This window comes from Ranitomeya variabilis, chromosome 2 (assembly GCF_051348905.1).
Source record: "Ranitomeya variabilis isolate aRanVar5 chromosome 2, aRanVar5.hap1, whole genome shotgun sequence".
NCBI classification, from domain to species: Eukaryota; Metazoa; Chordata; class Amphibia; order Anura; family Dendrobatidae; genus Ranitomeya; species Ranitomeya variabilis.
The window spans coordinates 675761125-675782772 of record NC_135233.1 but is presented as its reverse complement, the minus strand read 5'-3'; the positions used below and the strand labels follow the sequence as shown (position 1 = coordinate 675782772).

Genomic DNA, 21648 nt, shown 5'->3' with positions numbered 1-21648 from the left:
GCCAGGTAGAACCGCAAGGAGCGGAGCCAGGTAGAACCGCAAGGAGCGGAGCCAGGTAGAACCGCAAGGAGCGGAGCCAGGTAGAACCGCAAGGAGCGGAGCCAGGTAGAACCGCAAGGAGCGGAGCCAGGTAGAACCGCAAGGAGCGGAGCCAGGTAGAACCGCAAGGAGCGGAGCCAGGTAGAACCGCAAGGAGCGGAGCCAGGTAGAACCGCAAGGAGCGGAGCCAGGTAGAACCGCAAGGAGCGGAGCCAGGTAGAACCGCAAGGAGCGGAGCCAGGTAGAACCGCAAGGAGCGGAGCCAGGTAGAACCGCAAGGAGCGGAGCCAGGTAGAACCGCAAGGAGCGGAGCCAGGTAGAACCGCAAGGAGCGGAGCCAGGTAGAACCGCAAGGAGCGGAGCCAGGTAGAACCGCAAGGAGCGGAGCCAGGTAGAACCGCAAGGAGCGGAGCCGCAGAGCGAGAGCTGAGCGGAGCCGCAGGGCAGAGCCACAGAGTGCAGAGCAAAGTCCAGAGTAAAGCCACAGAGTGCAGAGCTGAGAGCAGAGCAAAGTCAGAGTGCAGAGCCGAGAGCAGAGTAAAGCAAGACACAGAGGGCAGAGCAGGGCAAAGCAATACACAGAGTACGCACAGCAGGGAAAGGAAACCAAGGCAGGGATATAAACGGACACAGGAGCAAGATTAGGCTAAGACAAAGTCAGGAACCGGAGTAGACACAAAGACATGGACACAAACCAGGGTACGACGCCCCTCTGGGTGGCAGAGATAGGCCAGGGTACAAAGCCCCGCTGGGTGGCTACATGCAGCGCCCCAGAGTCCTGGTCGTTGCAGTACTGTGGCTCCGCCACTAAGGGGAGCTATGGTACGTCTGATGGCACTGAAGGAGTTCATCTGACCAGGTATCACAGACACCAATACATTTCACAGTCGGGCCTCCAGGGGGAGCTAAGGGTTCTATTCATTAGGCCACTCCTCACATACTGGTAAAACTGGGGGTCAGGCAGGAAGTTAGAGAGAAAGCTGACTGGGTTGGAACCAGGCAACACCTTGTGGCAGAGGGTGTTGTGGGGGAAGATTCGGTAGGGCCCCTGTCGGGGGTGGGATCCTGACAGAGGTCTGGCAACTTGAGAGAACGTCACGGGACCGTGCCTGCTCAGCATAGCGGCGGTGCCCAAGGAAGGATTAGAAGCGAGATAGATTGTGCTGAGTGAGAAACGAGATCAAAGCAACAAGGAGAATACCAGTAGGAGTCGTGCTGTGAGACCGAGGCAACATCCTACTGAGGCGCACAACCGGCGGCCGGAACGCCGAGGAAGTATTCATACATCTAGCTTCAAGCAATACTTCAAACCAACGGCAGGACAGTCAGTCATAGGCGGGCTGTCTCACCTAAATCACCTACGAAGACATAGGGGGCAACTTGTGGAGAGGGGCGACTCTAGGGTCCCGGAAGAGCTCCGAGCCTACCCGTCATACGGGTGCCGTCCTAACCGTAACATCAGGGAGGGACGGAAGATTAGCAGAACATCATCTAATCGAGTTGTGAGGGAACTTAAGAAACAGACACAACAGTTGTGGGGACTTTCCGTAAGCACAGCAGGGAAGGACCACAACACATAGCGCTAGCAGGAAGGCACAGATTTCCACCTGCAAAGAGAACTCTGGAAGTGCCATTGGACCGGCCGGACTTGCGCAGCCTGGTGAACCGTATTCCGGATTGAGGACCCAGAGATCTTCAGTAAAGAGGTAAAGAGACTGCAACCTGGTGTCCTCGTTATTTACTGCACCGCATTACCACCACCATCCACATCTATTACTGTACGCCCCTCAGCAGGGTCACGGGCCGGGTCTAGCCACCGTGACAACCCCAGAGCAGAGACTCAGAGGCCCGGTACCGGGTACCCCTCGGCCCTGCGGCAGTGGGGGCGCTACACTACACAAGGACATAGAGTAAGCGAGACAGGGCCTGGCACCTCAACAGCTAAGAACTGACTGAGGGAGTAAGTTGCACAGGCCCCCACCAATGGGTGGGGATGTCTTAAATACAGGAAGCCTCATGGCGATTGGCCAGGGACACCTTAGCAAGGTGCACACAGTCTCTATAAGAAACAGGAGTTGCCGGCGCCGCCCTCCTATGCACACAGACAGAGCATGCACAGAGCAAACAGCAGACATGAGGCACACAGCATGGAGCTGGCAGCAGAGAGAAGTCACAACAAGGCCCAGAGAAGTAAGTGAGTTTGAGTGTAATGCAGGTGGGGGATGGGAGGCCATGCAGTGATGCCAGCAGAGTTGTTACACCAGATTTATATCTGGTTTTTATGATTGGCTGCTGTCACACACTAAAGGCCCCGTCTCACATAGCGAGATCGCTAGCGAGATCGCTGCTGAGTCACAAGTTTTGTGACGCAACAGCGACTTCAGTAGCGATCTCGCTATGTGTGACACGTACCAGCGATCAGGCCCCTGCTGCGAGATCGCTGGTCGTGTCGGAACGGCCTGGGCCGTTTTTTGATCGTTGAGGTCCCGCTGACATCGCTGAATCGGTGTGTGTGACACCGATCCAGCGATGTCTTCACTGGTAACCAGGGTAAACATCGGGTTACTAAGCGCAGGGCCGCGCTTAGTAACCCGATGTTTACCCTGGTTACCAAAAAAAACAAACAGTACATACTCACCATCTGATGTCCGTCAGGTCCCTTGCCGTCTGCTTCCCACACTGACTGAGCGCCGCAAAGTGAAAGTGAAAGTACAGCACAGCGGTGACATCACCGCTGCGCTCTGCTCTCACTGTACGGCGGCTCAGTCAGAGCAGGAAGCAGACGGCAAGGGACCTGACGGACATCAGATGGTGAGTATGTACTGTTTGTTTTTTTTGGTAACCAGGGTAAACATCGGGTTACTAAGCGCGGCCCTGCGCTTAGTAACCCGATGTTTACCCTGGTTACCCGGGTGCTGCAGGGGGACTTCGGCATCGTTGAAGACAGTTTCAACGATGCCGAAGTCGTTCCCCTGATCGTTGGTCGCTGGAGAGAGCTGTCTGTGTGACAGCTCCCCAGTGACCACACAGCGACAAAACAGCGACGCTGTAGCGATCAGCATCGTTGTCTGTATCGCTGCAGCGTCGCTGTGTGTGACGGGGCCTTAAAAGACGCTTTTTATTGCAAAAACTAGTTTTTGCATCGCCATATTTTGATAGCTATAATTTTTCCACATTTTTGCTGACAGATTCATGTGAGAGTTTGTTGTTTGCGGGACGAGTTGACATATTTATTTGTACCATTTTTGGGCACATCACTTTTTTGATCGCTTTCTATTCTGATTTTTGGGAGGCAGAATGAACAAAAACCAGCAATTCAGGAATTATAATTTTTTTTTTTAATCCCGGTCTGCGTGTAGTAAAATTGATAAGGCATCTTTATTCTTGGAGGCCGTACAATTACAGTGATACCTATAGTTTTTTATGTTTTGGAGCTTTTACACAATAAAAACTATTTTATTAAAAAAAATAATTCTTTTTGCATCGCTTTATTCTGAGAGCTATGACTGTAATTTTTCTGCTGTGTGGTGGTCTTTTCAGGGACAAGATGCTATTTTCAGCGGTACCATTTTTATGTAGATCGGTCTTCATTGATCCACTTGTTCGGCAGTATGATGATAAAGCACAGTTTTTTGCTTCATTTTTTATTTTTAACGGTGTTCACTGAAGGGGTTAACTAGTGGAACAGTTTTATGAGTTGTGTTGTTCCAGATGCGGCAATGCAAAATATATGTAATTTTTTATTTTTAGTAATTTTTTTTTTAATAAATATATTTATTTATTGGATTAATATTTTTTCTTTTTTTGTTCTTTATTTTGTAATATTTTTTTTACAATTTTTATTAGCTTTTAACTTATTTTATATTGTCCCAGGATGGGACATCAACTGTACAATGACAGATTGCTGATCTAATACTCTGAAATGCACTGTGCTCTCAGCATGAGCTGACAGGCCACTGTCCCTGGGTGACTCCGAGCTGGACTAAATGCCCATGATTAGTCCTAACAACGATCGTGTGCTTCGTTGCAAAGTGTCAGCTCTCACATAGAGCCGACACCCGCATTAGATCACGACAGCCCTCAGCGTGAGGCCGGTTTCACACGTCAGTGGCTCCGGTACGTGAGGTGACAGTTTCCTCCCGTACCGGAGACACTGACACACGTAGACCCATAAAAATCAATGCATCTGTTCAGATGTCATTGATTTTGTGCGGACCGTGTGCGGACCGTGTCTCCGTGTGCCAAACACGGAGACATGTCAGTGTTCGTGGGAGCGCACGGATTACACGGACCCAATAGAGTCAATGGGTCCGTGTAAAACACGCACCTCACACGGACATTCTCCGTCTGGGGTCCGTGTGGCGTGCCGGAGACAGCGCTACAGTAAGCGCTGTCCCCCCCACATGGTGCTGAAGCCGCCATTCATATGTTCCCTGTAGCACCGTTTGCTACAGAGAAAATATGAATGATAGTGTTTAAACTAAAGATCCATGTGTCCGCCGCCCCCCCACCCCCTGTGCGCCCCCCCCGCTGGTCAGAAAATACTTATCCGGGTCCCCCGTCGGCTGTCGCTCCTTCCTGGTCTGGCCGCGCCTCCTACTGTATGCGGCCGATTACACTCATGAATATGTGGCTCCACCTCCAATAGGGGCGGAGCCGCCTATTCATGAGTGTAAATGAGCGGCCCCACGTGACCGCATACAGTAAGCCGCGGCCAGACCAGGAAGGAGCGACTGCCGACGGGGGATCCGGGTGAGTATTTTCTGACCAGCGGGGGGGGCGCACAGGGGGTGGGGGGGCGGCGGACACATGGATCTTTAGTTTAAACACTATTCTTCATATTTTCCCTGCAGCAAACGTTGCTGCAGGGATGATATGAATCGCAGCTTCAGCACCATGCAGAGTGGGTACCACACGCTCCGTGTGGTACCCACTCGCCATACGGGCGGCACACGTGTGCCGCAGGTATGGCCTCCGTGAGTTCCCAGGCACACGGACACGGATAACTCCGGTACCGATTTATTCCGGTACCGGAATTATCTGGACGTGTGGGACAGCCCTGAGTCAGCGCGATCACTGTGCCATATATACATATACACACTGTCGGACTGGGGTGACAAGAGCCCACCAATAACATTGACTTTGGGGGGGCCCACTTTTCACCTGCATGCAAATATTATACTACCTTCATTCACAAATTTACCTATATCTCTATATAATAATAAACTGTTAATGAATGATGAGATGCTGCTTTTTTCTATACAGAGTAAATCAAGTGAATTATGTCAAGTACTGCCCATACAGTGGGGTTGGGGGCCCAGAACTACACAGGGGCCCACCGGGGGGATTCCCCTGTTACCCTGTGAGCCAGTCCGAGCCTGTATATACGGCAGTTTGCTGGATCGCAGCTCCCGCAGCGCCAATTATATATGGCGCATGTTGGGAAGGGGTTAAATAAAAGCATTTCAGGTTGCTGTATAACTATCTCAGGCTTTCAAACTCAACCATGGGATCTAAGGGGTAAGGTTTTTCCTTGTGGAGAGTGACATGCCAGGTTTGGCACACAATAGGTGGCACTAGAGTTCAAATCCTCTTCCTCTCTGAAGAGACAATTTGCAAATTCAACCATGATCATTGTGGGCACATAGAGCTCAGGCCAATGTATAACTGAGAAAAAATATTTGTAAGCAAGCTGAAAAACCATCTCACTCGATGACCAAGTGTTTGCTTGTTTGTAGGGTAACAGTTGGCCTGTTTAGCCACTTTACAACTTATGATGTACTAGATGGCAGCCCGATTCTAAAGAATCGGGAGTCTAGAATCCATATATACTTTATTTATTCAAATGTAAGAATAATACAATTAATAAATAATAGTAAGAAAGAACAAAAAATGGCTGCACTCACCAGCTCTTGACAATTCTTGACAGTACGGCACATTTCTGATTGGTCGCTCGCGGCAGGCGGCAACCAATCAGAAAAGTGCCGCGCACCACGAAGGCATATATCTTTGTCCACCTTGAGCGGGTGTAGGACGCTGGTGACGTCACTTATCTCCGGACATTATCTCCGGACAAAGCCACGGAAGTTGGCACAAATTGCCGGAAGTAGTATTCTAGGCAATTATATATTATTTTTTAATGTTATCAGTGTTTACCTTTGAACGTTTATATTGTATTGTCCTGTCACCAGCCATGTGTACGATTATCGGCCGAAAGCCTCTCTGGAACCAATAATCACCCCATGTAAAGGTATCTTTATAAGTTAAAGATTCAGAATACTATGACTTTTATCATATCCTGAACAGTCAAGTTTTTTATGAACCGTTAAGGTTTTCTGGTTGAAGTAAAAAAAAACTCTGAGTGTTTACAGTTTGAAACCATAAAATGTTGAAAAATTATGTCATTCTTGAGTATATCACTCAATGGTGCTCATAAACGTGTCAAATTTGATCTATAATATACTTTAATATACGTTACTTTAATCTTTAATATACTTAAGAACAGGGCCCCAGACATCACACAGGGGGTCTGAAACACCGCACAGTGGTCCAAAATATCGCTGTGCTCTGCCTGGGGCCCCATATGCTGCCTGGGGCCCCTGTGCTCTGCCTGGGACCACTGTGCTCTGCCTGGGGCCCCATATGCTGCCTGGGGCCCCTGTGCTCTGCCTGGGACCACTGTGCTCTGCCTGGGGCCCCATATGCTGCCTGGGGCCCCTGTGCTCTGCCTGGGGCCCCTGTGCTCTGCCTGGGGCCCCATGTTCTGCCTGGGGCCACTGTGCTCTGCCTGGGACCACTGTGCTCTGCCTGGGGCCCCATATGCTGCCTGGGGCCCCTGTGCTCTGCCTGGGACCACTGTGCTCTGCCTGGGGCCCCATATGCTGTCTGGGGCCCCTGTGCTCTGCCTGGGGCCACTGTGCTCTGCCTGGGGCCCCATATGCTGCCTGGGGCCCCTGTGCTCTGCCTGGGGCCCCTGTGCTCTGCCTGGGGCCCCATGTTCTGCCTGGGGCCCCTGTGCTCTGCCTGGGGCCACTGTGCTCTGCCTGGGGCCCCATGTTCTGCCTGGGGCCACTGTGCTCTGCCTGGGGCCCCATATGCTGCCTGGGGCCCCTGTGCTCTGCCTGGGACCACTGTGCTCTGCCTGGGGCCCCATATGCTGCCTGGGGCCCCTGTGCTCTGCCTGGGGCCACTGTGCTCTGCCTGGGGCCCCATATGCTGCCTGGGGCCACTGTGCTCTGCCTGGGGCCCCATATGCTGCCTGGGGCCCCTGTGCTCTGCCTGGGGCCCCATATGCTGCCTGGGGCCCCTGTGCTCTGCCTGTGGCCCCTGTGCTCTGCCTGGGGCCCCATGTTCTGCCTGGGGCCCCTGTGCTCTGCCTGGGGCCCCATATGCTGCCTGGGGCCCCTGTGCTCTGCCTGGGGCCCCATATGCTGCCTGGGGCCCCATATGCTGCCTGGGGCCCCATATGCTGCCTGGGGCCCCTGTGCTCTGCCTGGGGCCCCTGTGCTCTGCCTGGGGCCCCTGTGCTCTGCCTGGGGCCCCATGTTCTGCCTGGGGCCCCTGTGCTCTGCCTGGGCCACTGTGCTCTGCCTGGGGCCCCATATGCTGCCTGGGGCCCCTGTGCTCTGCCTGGGGCCCCATATGCTGCCTGGGGCCCCTGTGCTCTGCCTGGGGCCCCATAGGCTGCCTGGGGCCCCTGTGCTCTGCCTGGGACCACTGTGCTCTGCCTGGGGCCCCATATGCTGCCTGGGGCCCCTGTGCTCTGCCTGGGGCTACTGTGCTCTGCCTGGGGCCCCATATGCTGCCTGGGGCCCCTGTGCTCTGCCTGGGTGTAGGACACTGGTGACGTCACTTATCTCCGGACATTAGCTCCGGACATTAGCTCCGGACATTATCTCCGGACATTAGCTCCGGACAAAGCCACGGAAGTTGGCACAAATTGCAGGAAGTAGTATTCTAGGCAATTATATATTAGATGGGCATTTCCTGAAGGAAATACATGGTGCTTGAACAGCGCTACCAGCTTTACAGCAGCACTTTTCACACACGGGACTGGGGGGCGCGCTTACTTTTGCACCCGGGGCCGGGGGCGCGCTTACTTTTGCACCCGGGGGCGCACTTACTTTTGCACCCAGAGGCGCACTTACTTTTGCACCCGGGGGCGCACTTACTTTTGCACCCGGGGGCGCACTTACTTTTGCACCCGGGGGCGCACTTACTTTTGCACCCGGGGGCGCACTTACTTTTGCACCCGGGGGCGCACTTACTTTTGCACCCGGGGGCGCACTTACTTTTGCACCCGGGGGCGCACTTACTTTTGGGGCCGCACTTACTTTTGGTGGGCGGGGCTCCTCGGCCTGCGATTTGGTTGGTGGGGCCCCTCGTCCTCCGATTTGGTGGGTGGGGACCCTCGGCCTCCGATTTGGTGGGCGGGGACCGGCCTCCGATTTGGTGGGCGGGGACCCTCGGCCTCCGATTTGGTGGGCGGGGACCCTCGACCTCCGATTTGGTGGGCGGGGACCCTCGGCCTCCGCTTTGGTGGGCGGGGACCCTCGGCCTCCGATTTGGTGGGCGGGGTCCCTCTGCCTCCGATTTGGTGGGCGGGGCCCCTCGGCCTCCGCTTTGGTTGGCGGGGCCCCACGGCCTCCGATTTCGTGGGCGAGGTCCCTCTGCCTCCGCTTTGGTGGGCGGGGCCGCTCGGCCTTCGATTTGGTGGGCGGGGCTCCTCGGCCTCCGATTTGGTTGGTGGGGCCCCTCGGCCTCCGATTTGGTGGGCGGGGCCCCTTATCCTCCGATTTGGTGGGCGGGGACCCTCGGCCTCCGATTTGGTGGGCGGGGACCCTCGGCCTCCGATTTGGTGGGCGGGGACCCTCGGCCTCCGATTTGGTGGGCGGGGCCCCTCGGCCTCCGATTTGGTTGGCGGGGCCCCTCGGCCTCCGATTTGGTGGGCAGGGACTCTCGGCCTCCGATTTGGTGGGCGGGGCCCCTCGGCCTCCGATTTGGTTGGTGGGGCCCCTCAGCCTCCGATTTTGGTGGGCGGGGACCCTCGGCCTCCGATTTGGTGGGCAGGGACCCTCAGCCTCCGATTTGGTGGGCGGGGACCCTCGGCCTCTGATTTGGTGGGTGGGGACCCTCAGCCTCCGATTTGGTGGGCGGGGCCCCTCGGCCTCCGATGTGGTGGGCGGGGCCCCTCGGCCTCCGCTTTGGTGGGCGGGGCCGGGCCCCTCGGCCTTCGATTTGGTGGGCGGGGCCGCTCGGCCTTCGATTTGGTGGGCGGGGCTCCTCGGCCTCCGATTTGGTTGGTGGGGCCCCTCGGCCTCCGATTTGGTGGGCGGGGCCCCTTATCCTCCGATTTGGTGGGCGGGGACCCTCGGCCTCCGATTTGGTGGGCGGGGACCCTCGGCCTCCGATTTGGTGGGCGGGGACCCTCGGCCTCCGATTTGGTGGGCGGGGCCCCTCGGCCTCCGATTTGGTTGGCGGGGCCCCTCGGCCTCCGATTTGGTGGGCAGGGACTCTCGGCCTCCGATTTGGTGGGCGGGGCCCCTCGGCCTCCGATTTGGTTGGTGGGGCCCCTCAGCCTCCGATTTTGGTGGGCGGGGACCCTCGGCCTCCGATTTGGTGGGCGGGGACCCTCAGCCTCCGATTTGGTGGGCGGGGACCCTCGGCCTCTGATTTGGTGGGTGGGGACCCTCAGCCTCCGATTTGGTGGGCGGGGCCCCTCGGCCTCCGATGTGGTGGGCGGGGCCCCTCGGCCTCCGCTTTGGTGGGCGGGGCCGGGCCCCTCGGCCTTCGATTTGGTGGGCGGGGCCGCTCGGCCTTCGATTTGGTGGGCGGGGCTCCTCGGCCTCCGATTTGGTGGGCGGGGACCCTCGGCCTCCGATTTGGTGGGCGGGGACCCTCGGCCTCCGATGTGGTGGGCGGGGCCCATCGGCCTCCGATGTGGTGGGCGGGGCCCCTCGGCCTCCGATTTGGTGGGCGGGGACCCCCGGCCTCCGATTTGGTGGGCGGGGCCCCTCGGCCTCCGATGTGGTGGTCGGGGCCCCTCGGCCTCCGATGTGGTGGGCGGGGCTGGGCCCCTCGGCCTCCGCTTTGGTGGGCGGGGCCGCTCGGCCTTCGATTTGGTGGGCAGGGCTCCTCGGCCTCCGATTTGGTGTGTGCTCTGCCTGGGGCCACTGTGCTCTGCCTGGGGCCCCATATGCTGCCTGGGGCCCCTGTGCTCTGCCTGGGGCCCCATATGCTGCCTGGGGCCCCTGTGCTCTGCCTGGGGCCCCTGTGCTCTGCCTGGGGCCCCTGTGCTCTGCCTGGGGCCCCATGCTCTGCCTGGGGCCACTGTGCTCTGCCTGGGTGTAGGACACTGGTGACGTCACTTATCTCCGGACATTAGCTCCGGACATTAGCTCCGGACATTAGCTCCGGACATTATCTCCGGACATTAGCTCCGGACAAAGCCACGGAAGTTGGCACAAATTGCAGGAAGTAGTATTCTAGGCAATTATATATTAGATAGGTTGTGTATCCCCCTTTGATTTGGACTCCGGCACTGAGCCTGCATCTTTTCCGACACATGACAGCTGATTTGCTCAGCTGTCATGTGCCTCTAAAAGTCACGGATGGAACCGCGATCCACCCGCCACTGTTAACATGTCAAATGCCACAGTTAATCTCTGAAAGCGGGATTTAACCCGTTAATGACTGCCAATACGTCTTTTAACTGACCTGAGATATAAGAGAATAACATCCCCACACAGGTGACAATCCAGCAGCTGTCAGCTGTACACTATAGCTGACAACTTGCTGTATCAGCCACGATCAGTGTTGGCATCGATCATATCTGTTTAACCCCTTAGATGCTGCTGTCAATAATGCCTGTATCATATAAATGTATACAAATGTATACAAAATAGAAATATGAAAAATTGAGAAAGTTTAGCGCATAAATTGGCCAATTTATTTGTACCCAGTAGCCACGATAAGGCATTTCTCGTTTACCAGGACCTAACAATGCCTTTCCTCTCTTAGAATAAAGTCTTCATCGGTATGAGAGCAAGAATCCTCTGTTAGACTAAAATCTATATCTCTGTGGAGGGGTAGTGGTCCTGCCGTGATTAAAAACACCTGTGGCTAAAAGGTGGAGTGCTCACTCAGAAGGCTAATGAATACAAACTTCAAAAAACTTACTGTCACATCCAAACACAGACTAAGTGTAAACAGATGCTGAACCTAGTCAACAACTCATATACACTCAAACAAAAAAAGGCAGCACTCTGTAGCGCCAAAACTTGCAAACATGAAATATGAAAATTGAATTGCATTACTGCACTAGGAATCTAAAAAATTTAGAAAGTTTAGTGCATAAATTGGCCAATTCATGTGTACCTGGTAGCCATGATAAGGCATTTCTCGTTTACCAGGACCTAGCAATGCCTTTCCTATCTTAGAATAAAGTCTTCATTTATATTGGAACATGAATCCTCTGTTAGACTAAAATCTATATCTCTGTGGAGGGGTAGTGGTCCTGCTGTGATTAAAAACACCTGTGGCTAAAAGGCAGAGTGCTCAGTCAGAAGATTAATGAATACAAATTTTAAAAAAACTGACCGTCACATCCAAACATAGACTAAGTGTGAACAGGTGCTGAACCTAGTCAACAACTCATATACACTCAATCAAAAAAGTGTATATAGATATAGATTTTAGTCTAACAGAGCATTCATGTTCCCATACAGATGAAGATTTTATTCTAAGAAAGGAAAGGCATTGTTAGGTCCTGGTAAACGAGAAATGCCTTATCGTGGCTACCAGGTACACATGAATTGGCCAATTTATGCTCTAAACTTTCTAAATTTTTCATATTTCTAGTGCAGTAATGCAATTCAATTTTTATATTTCATGTTTACAAAACCGCAGAAAATGCGCTTGAAATTCACAAGCATTTTTAATATTTGCGGATTTCAAGCGTTCCAATACAAGTTTATGGCGGCGGAATCGCCGCGATTATGCAAAAAAATTAACATGCTGCGTATTTTACCGCGATGCGATTCCGCTGCGAAAGAATACGCAGCTTGGGCACAGCAATTGCGGAATGCAATTAAAATTAATGGTATGCATTTTGTTAGCGGTTTTTAAGCGGCTGAAACGCTTAAAAATGCAACGTGGGCACACAGCCAAATAATGATACAATCAATTGCAATGGCTGGGATACATAACCCTACATTACCCCATATCCCACCGCTACACGGGAGTGGGAAGAGAGTGGCCAAGTGCCAGAATAGGCGCATCTTCCAGATGTGCCTTTTCTGGGGTGGCTGGGGGCAGATGTTTGTAGCCAGGGGGGGGCCAATAACCATGGACCCTCTCTAGGCTATTAATATCTGCCCTCAGTCACTGGCTTTACCACTCTGACGGAGAAAATTGCGCGGGAGCCCACGCCAATTTTTTTCGCCATTTAACCCTTTATTTTAGCAGCTACAGCGCCCAAATTTTGCACATACACACTACTAACATTAGTAGTGTGGAATATGCAAAAAAAAAAGGGATATGAGATGGTTTACTGTATGTAAACCATGTCTCATATCCTGTCGGGTTTGTGAAAGAGAAATGAAAAGCCGGCAATTGAATTACCGGCTTTTCACATATATCGCGCTGAATTCAATATAAATACAGAATATATATATATGTGTCTCAATGACATATATATATATATATATATATATATATATATATATATATATATATACTGTATATATGTTTTAACGAACATTTGAGCACATAAATCCATTAGATGTCGGTTTTGCAGGCCTACGAGAAAATATCGCAGTACGGATGCCATACAGATTACATACGGAGGATGCCATGCGCAAAATACGCTGACACACCCTGCCTACGGATGACATACGGATCACTATTTTGGGGACTTTTCTGCGTATTACGGCCGTAAAAAACGGACCGTATTTACATACGTTGAGTGTGAGGCCGGCCTAAGGGCTCCATCTCACTTGCGAGAAATACGTCCGAGTCTCGCTGGTTAAAACCCTGCTCTGGCACCGGCACTCCAGAGCGGAGCGTGCGGCTCCATGTATTGCTGTGCGGCTGCACACTCCGCTCTGGAGTGCTGCCACCAGAGCAGGGTTTTAACCTGCGACACTCGGACGTATTTCTCGCAAGTGAGAAGGAGCCCTAAGGCTACGTTCACATTTGCGTTGTGCGCCGCAGCGTCGGCGACGCAACGCACAACGCAAACAAAAATGCAACAAAACGCACGCTAAAACGCTGCGTTTTGCGACGCATGCGTCCTTTTTTGTCGAAAGTTGGACGCAAAAAAAATGCAACTTGCTGCGTTGTCTGCGCCCAATGCTTGCGGCCAAAAAAACGCATGCGTCGCAAAACGCAGCACAACGCATGTCCATGCGCCCCCATGTTAAATATAGGGGTGCATGACGCATGCGGCGCCGCTGCGGCGCCGAACGCTAATGTGAACGTAGACTAAGATGCCATCTACGTGCTGTCTGTTTTTCACTGACTGATAGATGGAAGGTAGAGAATGACTGATGAAACTTTGACCAAACTCTGATGAAAATCACTGACTGAAACCTTTTCTGGTTTTCTCATATGTAAAAAAAAACCCTGACGTGTAAATGAGGTCAAAGACTATGACTACGTTCACCGTAATGGGGTTCATAATGGGTCCGTCAACCTTTCCAGAACTTTTGACAGTAAGGATAGTGTGGCGTGTAAGATTTTTCTTACCATCAAGTTATCCAAAAACCCGACATCACTAGAAACAAATCTGGAAAAGTTGTAATTGCTTCATTAAAAATGTAAGTCACTGGGAAGCGATCCTATCCTTCCTTCAGGTCTATAGCATATTAATATATGAGTGGACGTTTTTATGGGTCTACGTGTGCATATGTGTGTGCATACAGGTAATATACATGCATTATTTGTGTATATGTGCAATGTGGAGAATTATTTAGCCTTTTTGTACTAGACTAGCCAGCATAAATGATCTTTTTAGCAGGCAATAATATTATTATTGTTATTTACAGCCTTTCAGGTTCCTTTGTTCATGGTAGAACTGGAATATCCTGTTCTGCTGTGTGCAGCCTGGCATCCCCCAGACCAATTAGGAGGAGGCAGGCTGGGGGAGGAGTGCCACCCATTACATCACTGTGTGATTTTGCAGTTGTCCTGCAGAGGGATCTGGTGACTTCACCATTCTTTGTCTGCTGCCTCTGTAGACACAGCTGGAGACCCTGTGAAGTGCATGCCCACCAGTGAGCTGCTGGTCAGCTAGTGTAGGCAATGGCTTTCTGAGCAGTGCATTAGCAGCCAGCTAGTGGAAGTCCAGGGGATCCACAAGGTCATTGTGTCCACCATAACAGCCAGGATGGGTAACCTGTGTGAGAGATGTGCTCAGCTGCTGCAGGATTTTGTGAACTTTATCAGAAGAGTGTCTTCAAGCATAATGGAGCACATGAAGGAATGTGTAGCTATCCTCACTGAGTGCTGCTGCCTGAGGTCCAGGAAATCCAAAGTGAAGCAGCTCTATGAGCCTGTCCTTCAGAGTTATGAGAGGCAGGCTGCCCTGGAGTTCCTCAACCACATGGAGACAGGTAACTGGCACCAAAATGTGCACGAATTCTCTACACGCATGCAGTGCTTGCCCATTATAATACATAGGACATATAGCCTGCAGAACATGGGGGATGGGCTTGCCTTGTTTTCTTTTTCCACACGTGTTTATTCACCTGTGACTGCACTTCCTTCCTAAAACATGGCTTAATATAGTGACTGAAGAGTGCTGGTGACTTCACATATATGCCATGGATATGTATGGGTGACAACAGTGACCACATAAACTAGAACTCTGTCACTTTAATACATTTCAGGCTAGATGGTGTTGGATACAATTTTTATACTGTTGCCTAGGAATAGTCACTATTTTGTCTTTGTTTCTATATTGATTCTATTATGGCTGCTCTCATGGGAACATTTGTCAAATAGAAAGCTACACTGTTACCCAATGGCCATGTTCAGGTTTTGGAAACCTGGCAGACTGTTTTGGATGGGCAGATGTTAGTGGCTGCCTGTGTATTTACATATGATGCTGTGGTTCAATTAAAGATGGCTGGCTCTTCATTTACATGATCCAGAATTGGAGGCTGCCACAGCCATTTTCGCAGCACCTGACTGCATGCTTTCTGTTCTAAGAATTTTGTTGCCATTAGGTAGTGTATTAAAAAAAGGCTTACAGACTGTTGATAATGGCCAACTTATCCTATACGCCGAATGTCATTGAGTTTGGTAGGTCACTTGCTGATGTATTGCAAGCATGGGCTGTGTATGACAAGAATGCAGAGCACAGGTGACCTTTAAAACCTGTGGCTAGGAGAAGTCCTCTGTACAAATAAAGGGCTGAGACACTGTGGAAATCACTGTAAATATATTCTCTTTGGACCCTTCTTAATGTCTGTGTATTCATGTGTGATACTAATGCTCAGACGTGCGAAGCGATGAAGAAATTGAACCTATTATTACTATCATCTGTGACACCGCTGTTTGCTCTGTCACTCCTATTTTTTAGGCCATGTAAACACATTTAGAATTTGGTCAATATTTTACCTCAGTATTTCTAATATTTTACCTCAGTGTTTATAAAACTTTACATCAGTATTTGGTCAGTATTTTACCTCAGTATTTGTAAGCCAAAACCAGGAGTGGGTGATAAATACAGATGTGGTGCCGTGTTTCTATTATACTTTTCCTCTGATTGTCCCACTCCTGGTTTTGGTTTACACATACTGAGGTAAAATAACTCACCAAATACTGAATGTGTACATGTGACCATAGAAGCAGTCTATCTATCTATCTATCTTTCATAATTGGATATGGGTTTTGTTCAAGACTTTTAATTTAGTCATATACATTAGTGTTAACTATCTTGGAATCATTCCTAGTGCCTTGAAGTATTTTTGTGTAGGCAGAGAATATTCATTGTGCAGATAAAAGCCCTGCACTTATCCAGTGTAGTTTGTGAATCCATTCCCGACCATGTTCAAGAGCTCTGCTTGTTGGCAGTGAATGAACACTCTTGCTTCTATTCATAAGCTGACAACAATACTGATCAGGCCCCCAAACTGCCAACCACAAGCCACCATCATTGGACAACAGGATAGGACTTTTTCACCTCCCCACACCTATGTCCCACAATTGTAGTGCGAAGGGAAGTGTAACACTTATGCTTGTAAATGTTTCTTTGCATGTGGTAGTTTTGAATCTTATTAAGGCTACGATCCCATGATAAATTTTTCACACTGCATATTTTCGAAAAAATGCAAGAAACCTATTTTGCTTAACAGGTGCAGAAAATCTGCAAGCTCAAAAGCTCCTCATGGGAACGTAGCCTCAGGCATCAGTCATTTTTCTCACATGTTAAAAAAACAGTCCAAGTTTCATCAGAGTTTGGTCACTGTATGAGTTTTTAGCACCAGAGTTTGGTAAAAAAAAAAAAAAAGTTTCATCCAGTTTTTTTTCCCCCAGATTAAAGAAAAACAAACTGGAGATTTCTCAAGCTTTTCTTAATAAAGCAAACTGGGCAAATGCTGTCCCTTTTTTTTTTTTTTTTTTTTCCCCTTGGACTAATTGACTTGCATGGCCAAATGCGAACCTACTATTGGCTCAAACTTTGGCTTGCAGCAATTCCCTCCTTCTGGTCCGAGGAAAACAAAATCAGACATGCATAGTCCCATAGAATAACATTGGACTGAGTGCGATCCGATGTTTTGTCAAATCGCAGTTGGACTGAAAATAAGACTTTGTGAACATATTGGCTGTTCATCATCTAGAAGGGAACTGTAGTTTCATATGAATATTTATTTTATTATATATTTTTAATGCACCATTAATTCCATGGTGTTATACATGTGAAAATGGTTGCATACATACAGGTCCTTCTCAAAAAATTAGCATATAGTGTTAAATTTCATTATTTACCATAATGTAATGATTACAATTAAACTTTCATATATTATAGATTCATTATCCACCAACTGAAATTTGTCAGGTCTTTTATTGTTTTAATACTGATGATTTTGGCATACAACTCCTGATAACCCAAAAAACCTGTCTCAATAAATTAGCATATCAAGAAAAGGTTCTCTAAATGACCTATTACCCTAATCTTCTGAATCAACTAATTAACTCTAAACACATGCAAAAGATACCCGAGGCTTTTAAAAACTCCCTGCCTGGTTCATTACTCAAAACCCCCATCATGGGTAAGACTAGCGACCTGACAGATGTCAAGAAGGCCATCATTGACACCCTCAAGCAAGAGGGTAAGACCCAGAAAGAAATTTCTCAACAAATAGGCTGTTCCCAGAGTGCTGTATCAAGGCACCTCAATGGTAAGTCTGTTGGAAGGAAACAATGTGGCAGAAAACGCTGTACAACGAGAAGAGGTGACCGGACCCTGAGGAAGATTGTGGAGAAGGACCGATTCCAGACCTTGGGGAACCTGAGGAAGCAGTGGACTGAGTCTGGCGTGTGCAGGAAATGGGCTACAGGTGCCGCATTCCCCAGGTAAAGCCACTTTTGAACCATAAACAGCGGCAGAAGCGCCTGACCTGGGCTACAGAGAAGCAGCACTGGACTGTTGCTAAGTGGTCCCAAGTACTTTTTTCTGATGAAAGCAAATTTTGCATGTCATTCGGAAATCAAGGTGCCAGAGTCTGGAGGAAGACTGGGGAGAAGGAAATGCCAAAATGCCTGAAGTCCAGTGTCAAGTAGCCACAGTCAGTGATGGTGTGGGGTGCCATGTCAGCTGCTGGTGTTGGTCCACTGTGTTTCATCAAGGGCAGGGTCAATGCAGCTAGCTATCAGGAGATTTTGGAGCACTTCATGCTTCCATCGGCTGAAATGCTTTATGGAGATGAAGATTTCATTTTTCAGCACGACCTGGCACCTGCTCACAGTGCCAAAACCACTGGTAAATGGTTTACTGACCATGGTATTACTGTGCTCAGTTGGCCTGCCAACTCTCCTGACCTGAACCCCATAGAGAATCTGTGGGATATTGTGAAGAGAAAGTTGAGAGACGCAAGACCCAACACTCTGGATGAGCTTAAGGCCGCTATTGAAGCATCCTGGGCCTCCATAACATCTCAGCAGTGTCACAGGCTGATTGCCTCCATGCCACGCCGCATTGAAGCAGTCATTTCTGCCAAAGGATTCCCGACCAAGTATTGAGTGCATAACTGAACATTATTATTTGATGGTTTTTTTGTTTGGTATTAAAAAACACTTTTATTTGATTGGTCGGGTGAAATATGCTAATTTATTGAGACAGGTTTTTTGGGTTATCAGGAGTTGTATGCCAAAATCATCAGTATTAAAACAATAAAAGACCTGACAAATTTCAGTTGGTGGATAATGAATCTATAATATATGAAAGTTTAATTGTAATCATTACATTATGGTAAATAATGAAATTTAACACTATATGCTAATATTTTGAGAAGGACCTGTATAATAAAGTGTACAAAGCATAGAGGGGCAGAGGACCCTTATGTCCAATATTACATTATGTACATATTACTTGATAACCAGTTATTCATAATTTGAAATAGTTGAGGTCTGACAAGTTGTAACCCCAGTGACTAAGGAGTCTTTAATGCCAAATCTTCTCTCCTTTGAATAAATATCTGAGGACCCATATCTCAACTCTCTCTGTTGCAAAAAAAAAAATTACAGACCTTCTGTCACTGAGTTTCCACAACACAATCAATCATTGATGACCTGGGATGTTATTAACTTTGGGATAGCCTCTTTATAATGTAAATCTATAGAGTGACAAATGGACAAAATGCGCATACGGAGGACATTGTGGCCTCCAGGAAGAAGTGGGTAGTAGTGAGGAGACAGATAATTATGTAGGGATTGTCTATTGTAAAGGATAAGTACAGCATGATGTAAGGAAACAAATATCAGGGGGGTGGTGGGTGTTTAGATGGAAGGTATGTGAAAAAGTAATTAAGTAAATGGGTGGAAGAGTTGGCCACATAGCTGGAGGTGCCCGGAAGTCTAGGGGGGAAGGTAAGGAAACAATAGGGGTTGGGTATTTGCAAGCTTAGACTGGCCCACAGGAGAATCCTCTGGTGGGCCAATGCGCAGGATAGGGCCACCACCAACCTATGAGCAGTACTTGCTACAATACACTTGATACACAAGCAAAGGCAACATCTTATTAATTTAATAATCAATCCAGTTTATTGCTATGGCATTTTGTGAATGGGGATAATGTCATATTTCCATGTAGCTAAAAAGTGGGGCCTCAGTCCAACACTGGGTATTTGGTTGGAAGATAGGTGCAATGGCCATTGGATAAGTCTGGATTAGTGTGGGAGATAAGTAGGCTAGTTTTGTTTCTACATGTTCTGTCTTTATTGTCTCTATAGGTGTTTACAATGTAAATTATTACTATGTCTTTGGCGTATAGAAGAAAACCCAAATACACCTTATCAAAAAGCAGTACATCTATTACATAGCTTTTATGGGAAAGGTTTTCTCTCCTTAAATTTCATGTTTCATTCGGATCTAAGGTTACAGTAAACATCCTTCATTCATGGATTATCATCAGGTCTCCAACTCCGACCTTTGCAGCCTCATAGGCAGATACATGGCTGACAAATTTGGGACAGTAGACCAGCAACCAGTCCATGCATTGCATTTGGTACTCGGACCATGTCGCACAGATATGTGAATCTGGCCTAAGGGCTTGCTAACAGGAGTGTATAAATCAGAGGAGTGCAATCCAATCTAAAAAAATAAAAATAAAGGGATTGCACTCTGGACCAGTGTTTCAATGAGGCAGTTTTTTTTTTTTTTTTTCTCCACTGTATTCGGCATGAGGAAAAAAATCTCAGCATGCTATGATTTGACTCTGAAATTGGATGTGTGAGATAAAAATTGTATGCTATACAGACCATCAGTATAGCATCCAATGCTTATGGATGCATAATAACTGAGTAAACAAACGGATTCTATACAGACTGCACACAGATGAGAAAAAAAACTGTCCCACATCTGTATGTGGGACACAATGTATCTCTTACAGGTCTCTAATCGTGGCATGTGAATAAGGTCTACACCTGGCCGCACTGGAGATCGTTGTCCACTGGAAAAGCCTTTTACACCCAATTTGGCTGACTGTCAGCACCTTTTTCTCTGAAATAAATATGATAGATGATGAACCAAGGTGGAAATCTGTTAAACTTTTTATTTTTAGCTGTTAGTAAGCCAATGACAAATCTGCATCCCCTTAATAGAAGTCTGAACCAGTTCATAGCAGCCATCGATTAGTAAGTCATTTAAATCTGTCACATTCACAAGACCAACCAGTGATAAAACAACGGTCTGAAATCACTTCTGTATGGCCAGCTTTAGGCTATGTGCGCAAGTTGAGTATTTGCTTGCAGAAATTTCTGCATCTCTTGGCAGGAAAAACGCTGCGGCAAAAAGGTGCCTTTTTTTTGCATGCATTTTTGTACAGCAATGAATGCTTTTTTGAGCTAAATAAAGATATCGAAAAAAAAGTTTTGTGATGTAATTTCTTGGTTCAACACCACCTTATTCATGCTGATGCAGTGGCATCAGAATAATGGGATTAGGGCATCCTGTCAGCAGCTGTCATTGACACATAGCCCTAGGCTTAGTAATGCAAAGATGTCAGCCCGACACCCTCATTACTAAGGCTAAGTTCACATTTGCATTTGGGGGCTTTGCGGAGGGCTGCGTACGTCCTCCGCTAAGCCTCGCCTACGTCTTACATACTTCTGAATGTGTCCTGTGTACCTATCTTTAACATTGGGTACGCAGGACATGCGGATGTATGCGGATGCGTTGTTTTGACGCGCCCGCTGACCACAAGAGAATACAAGTTGCATTTTGTGCGGACGGTAGGCACGTCAAAATGACCCCCGAACGTAAATGTGAACCTGGCCTTAGCCAATAAGTAAACGCACACACAAAGCTACACACAGATTGTCACCAGCCTATGTAGGAGCTTTAACAGAACGAAAGTACATAGGCTGTAACCAGACAGCAACTTAAAAAAAAAATGTGGGGTCCCCCTTTAATTAATAATCAGCAAAGGCTATGCAGACAGCTGTGGGCTGATATTAATATCCCCGGGAGGGACCATGGATATTGCCCTCCCCGGCTAAATACATCACCTCTCAGCCACCCCAGAAAAGGTGCATCTGCTAGGTGCGCCAATTTTGGCACTTTGCCTTGCTCTTCCCACTTACCCTGTAGCGGTGGCAAGTGCAGTTCATATTTGTGGGGTCGATGTCACCTTTGTATTATCAAGTGATATCAAGCCCACAGGTTAGTGGTTAGTGTCTATAAGACACCTATCCATTAGTAACCCCATAGTGATACTGTATAAAAAAAGACACCCAGAATAAAGTCCTTTATTTGAAATAATGACACAGACTCCTTTAATAATCTTAACACCTAATCCAACGTCTCCTGCAACAAAAATAAAATAATAAAACACAATATTCCTCACCTGTCCTAAGACCAGATAATCTGACTGCGTGACCCCGCAGT

The 21648-nt window shown here is 48.8% G+C and overlaps 1 protein-coding gene across 1 annotated transcript in view; it reads left to right on the top strand.

Moving 5' to 3' along the window:
- Window positions 1-14144: 14144 nt before the first annotated feature.
- The window catches only part of LOC143807593 (uncharacterized), a 57644-nt gene continuing 50140 nt past the window's right edge, over window positions 14145-21648 (top strand). Inside the window, exon 1 of the mRNA XM_077289301.1 lies at window positions 14145-14651. Coding sequence (XP_077145416.1) covers window positions 14426-14651 — 226 coding nt within the window. The 5' untranslated portion in view covers window positions 14145-14425. The remainder of the gene's footprint in view (window positions 14652-21648) is intronic.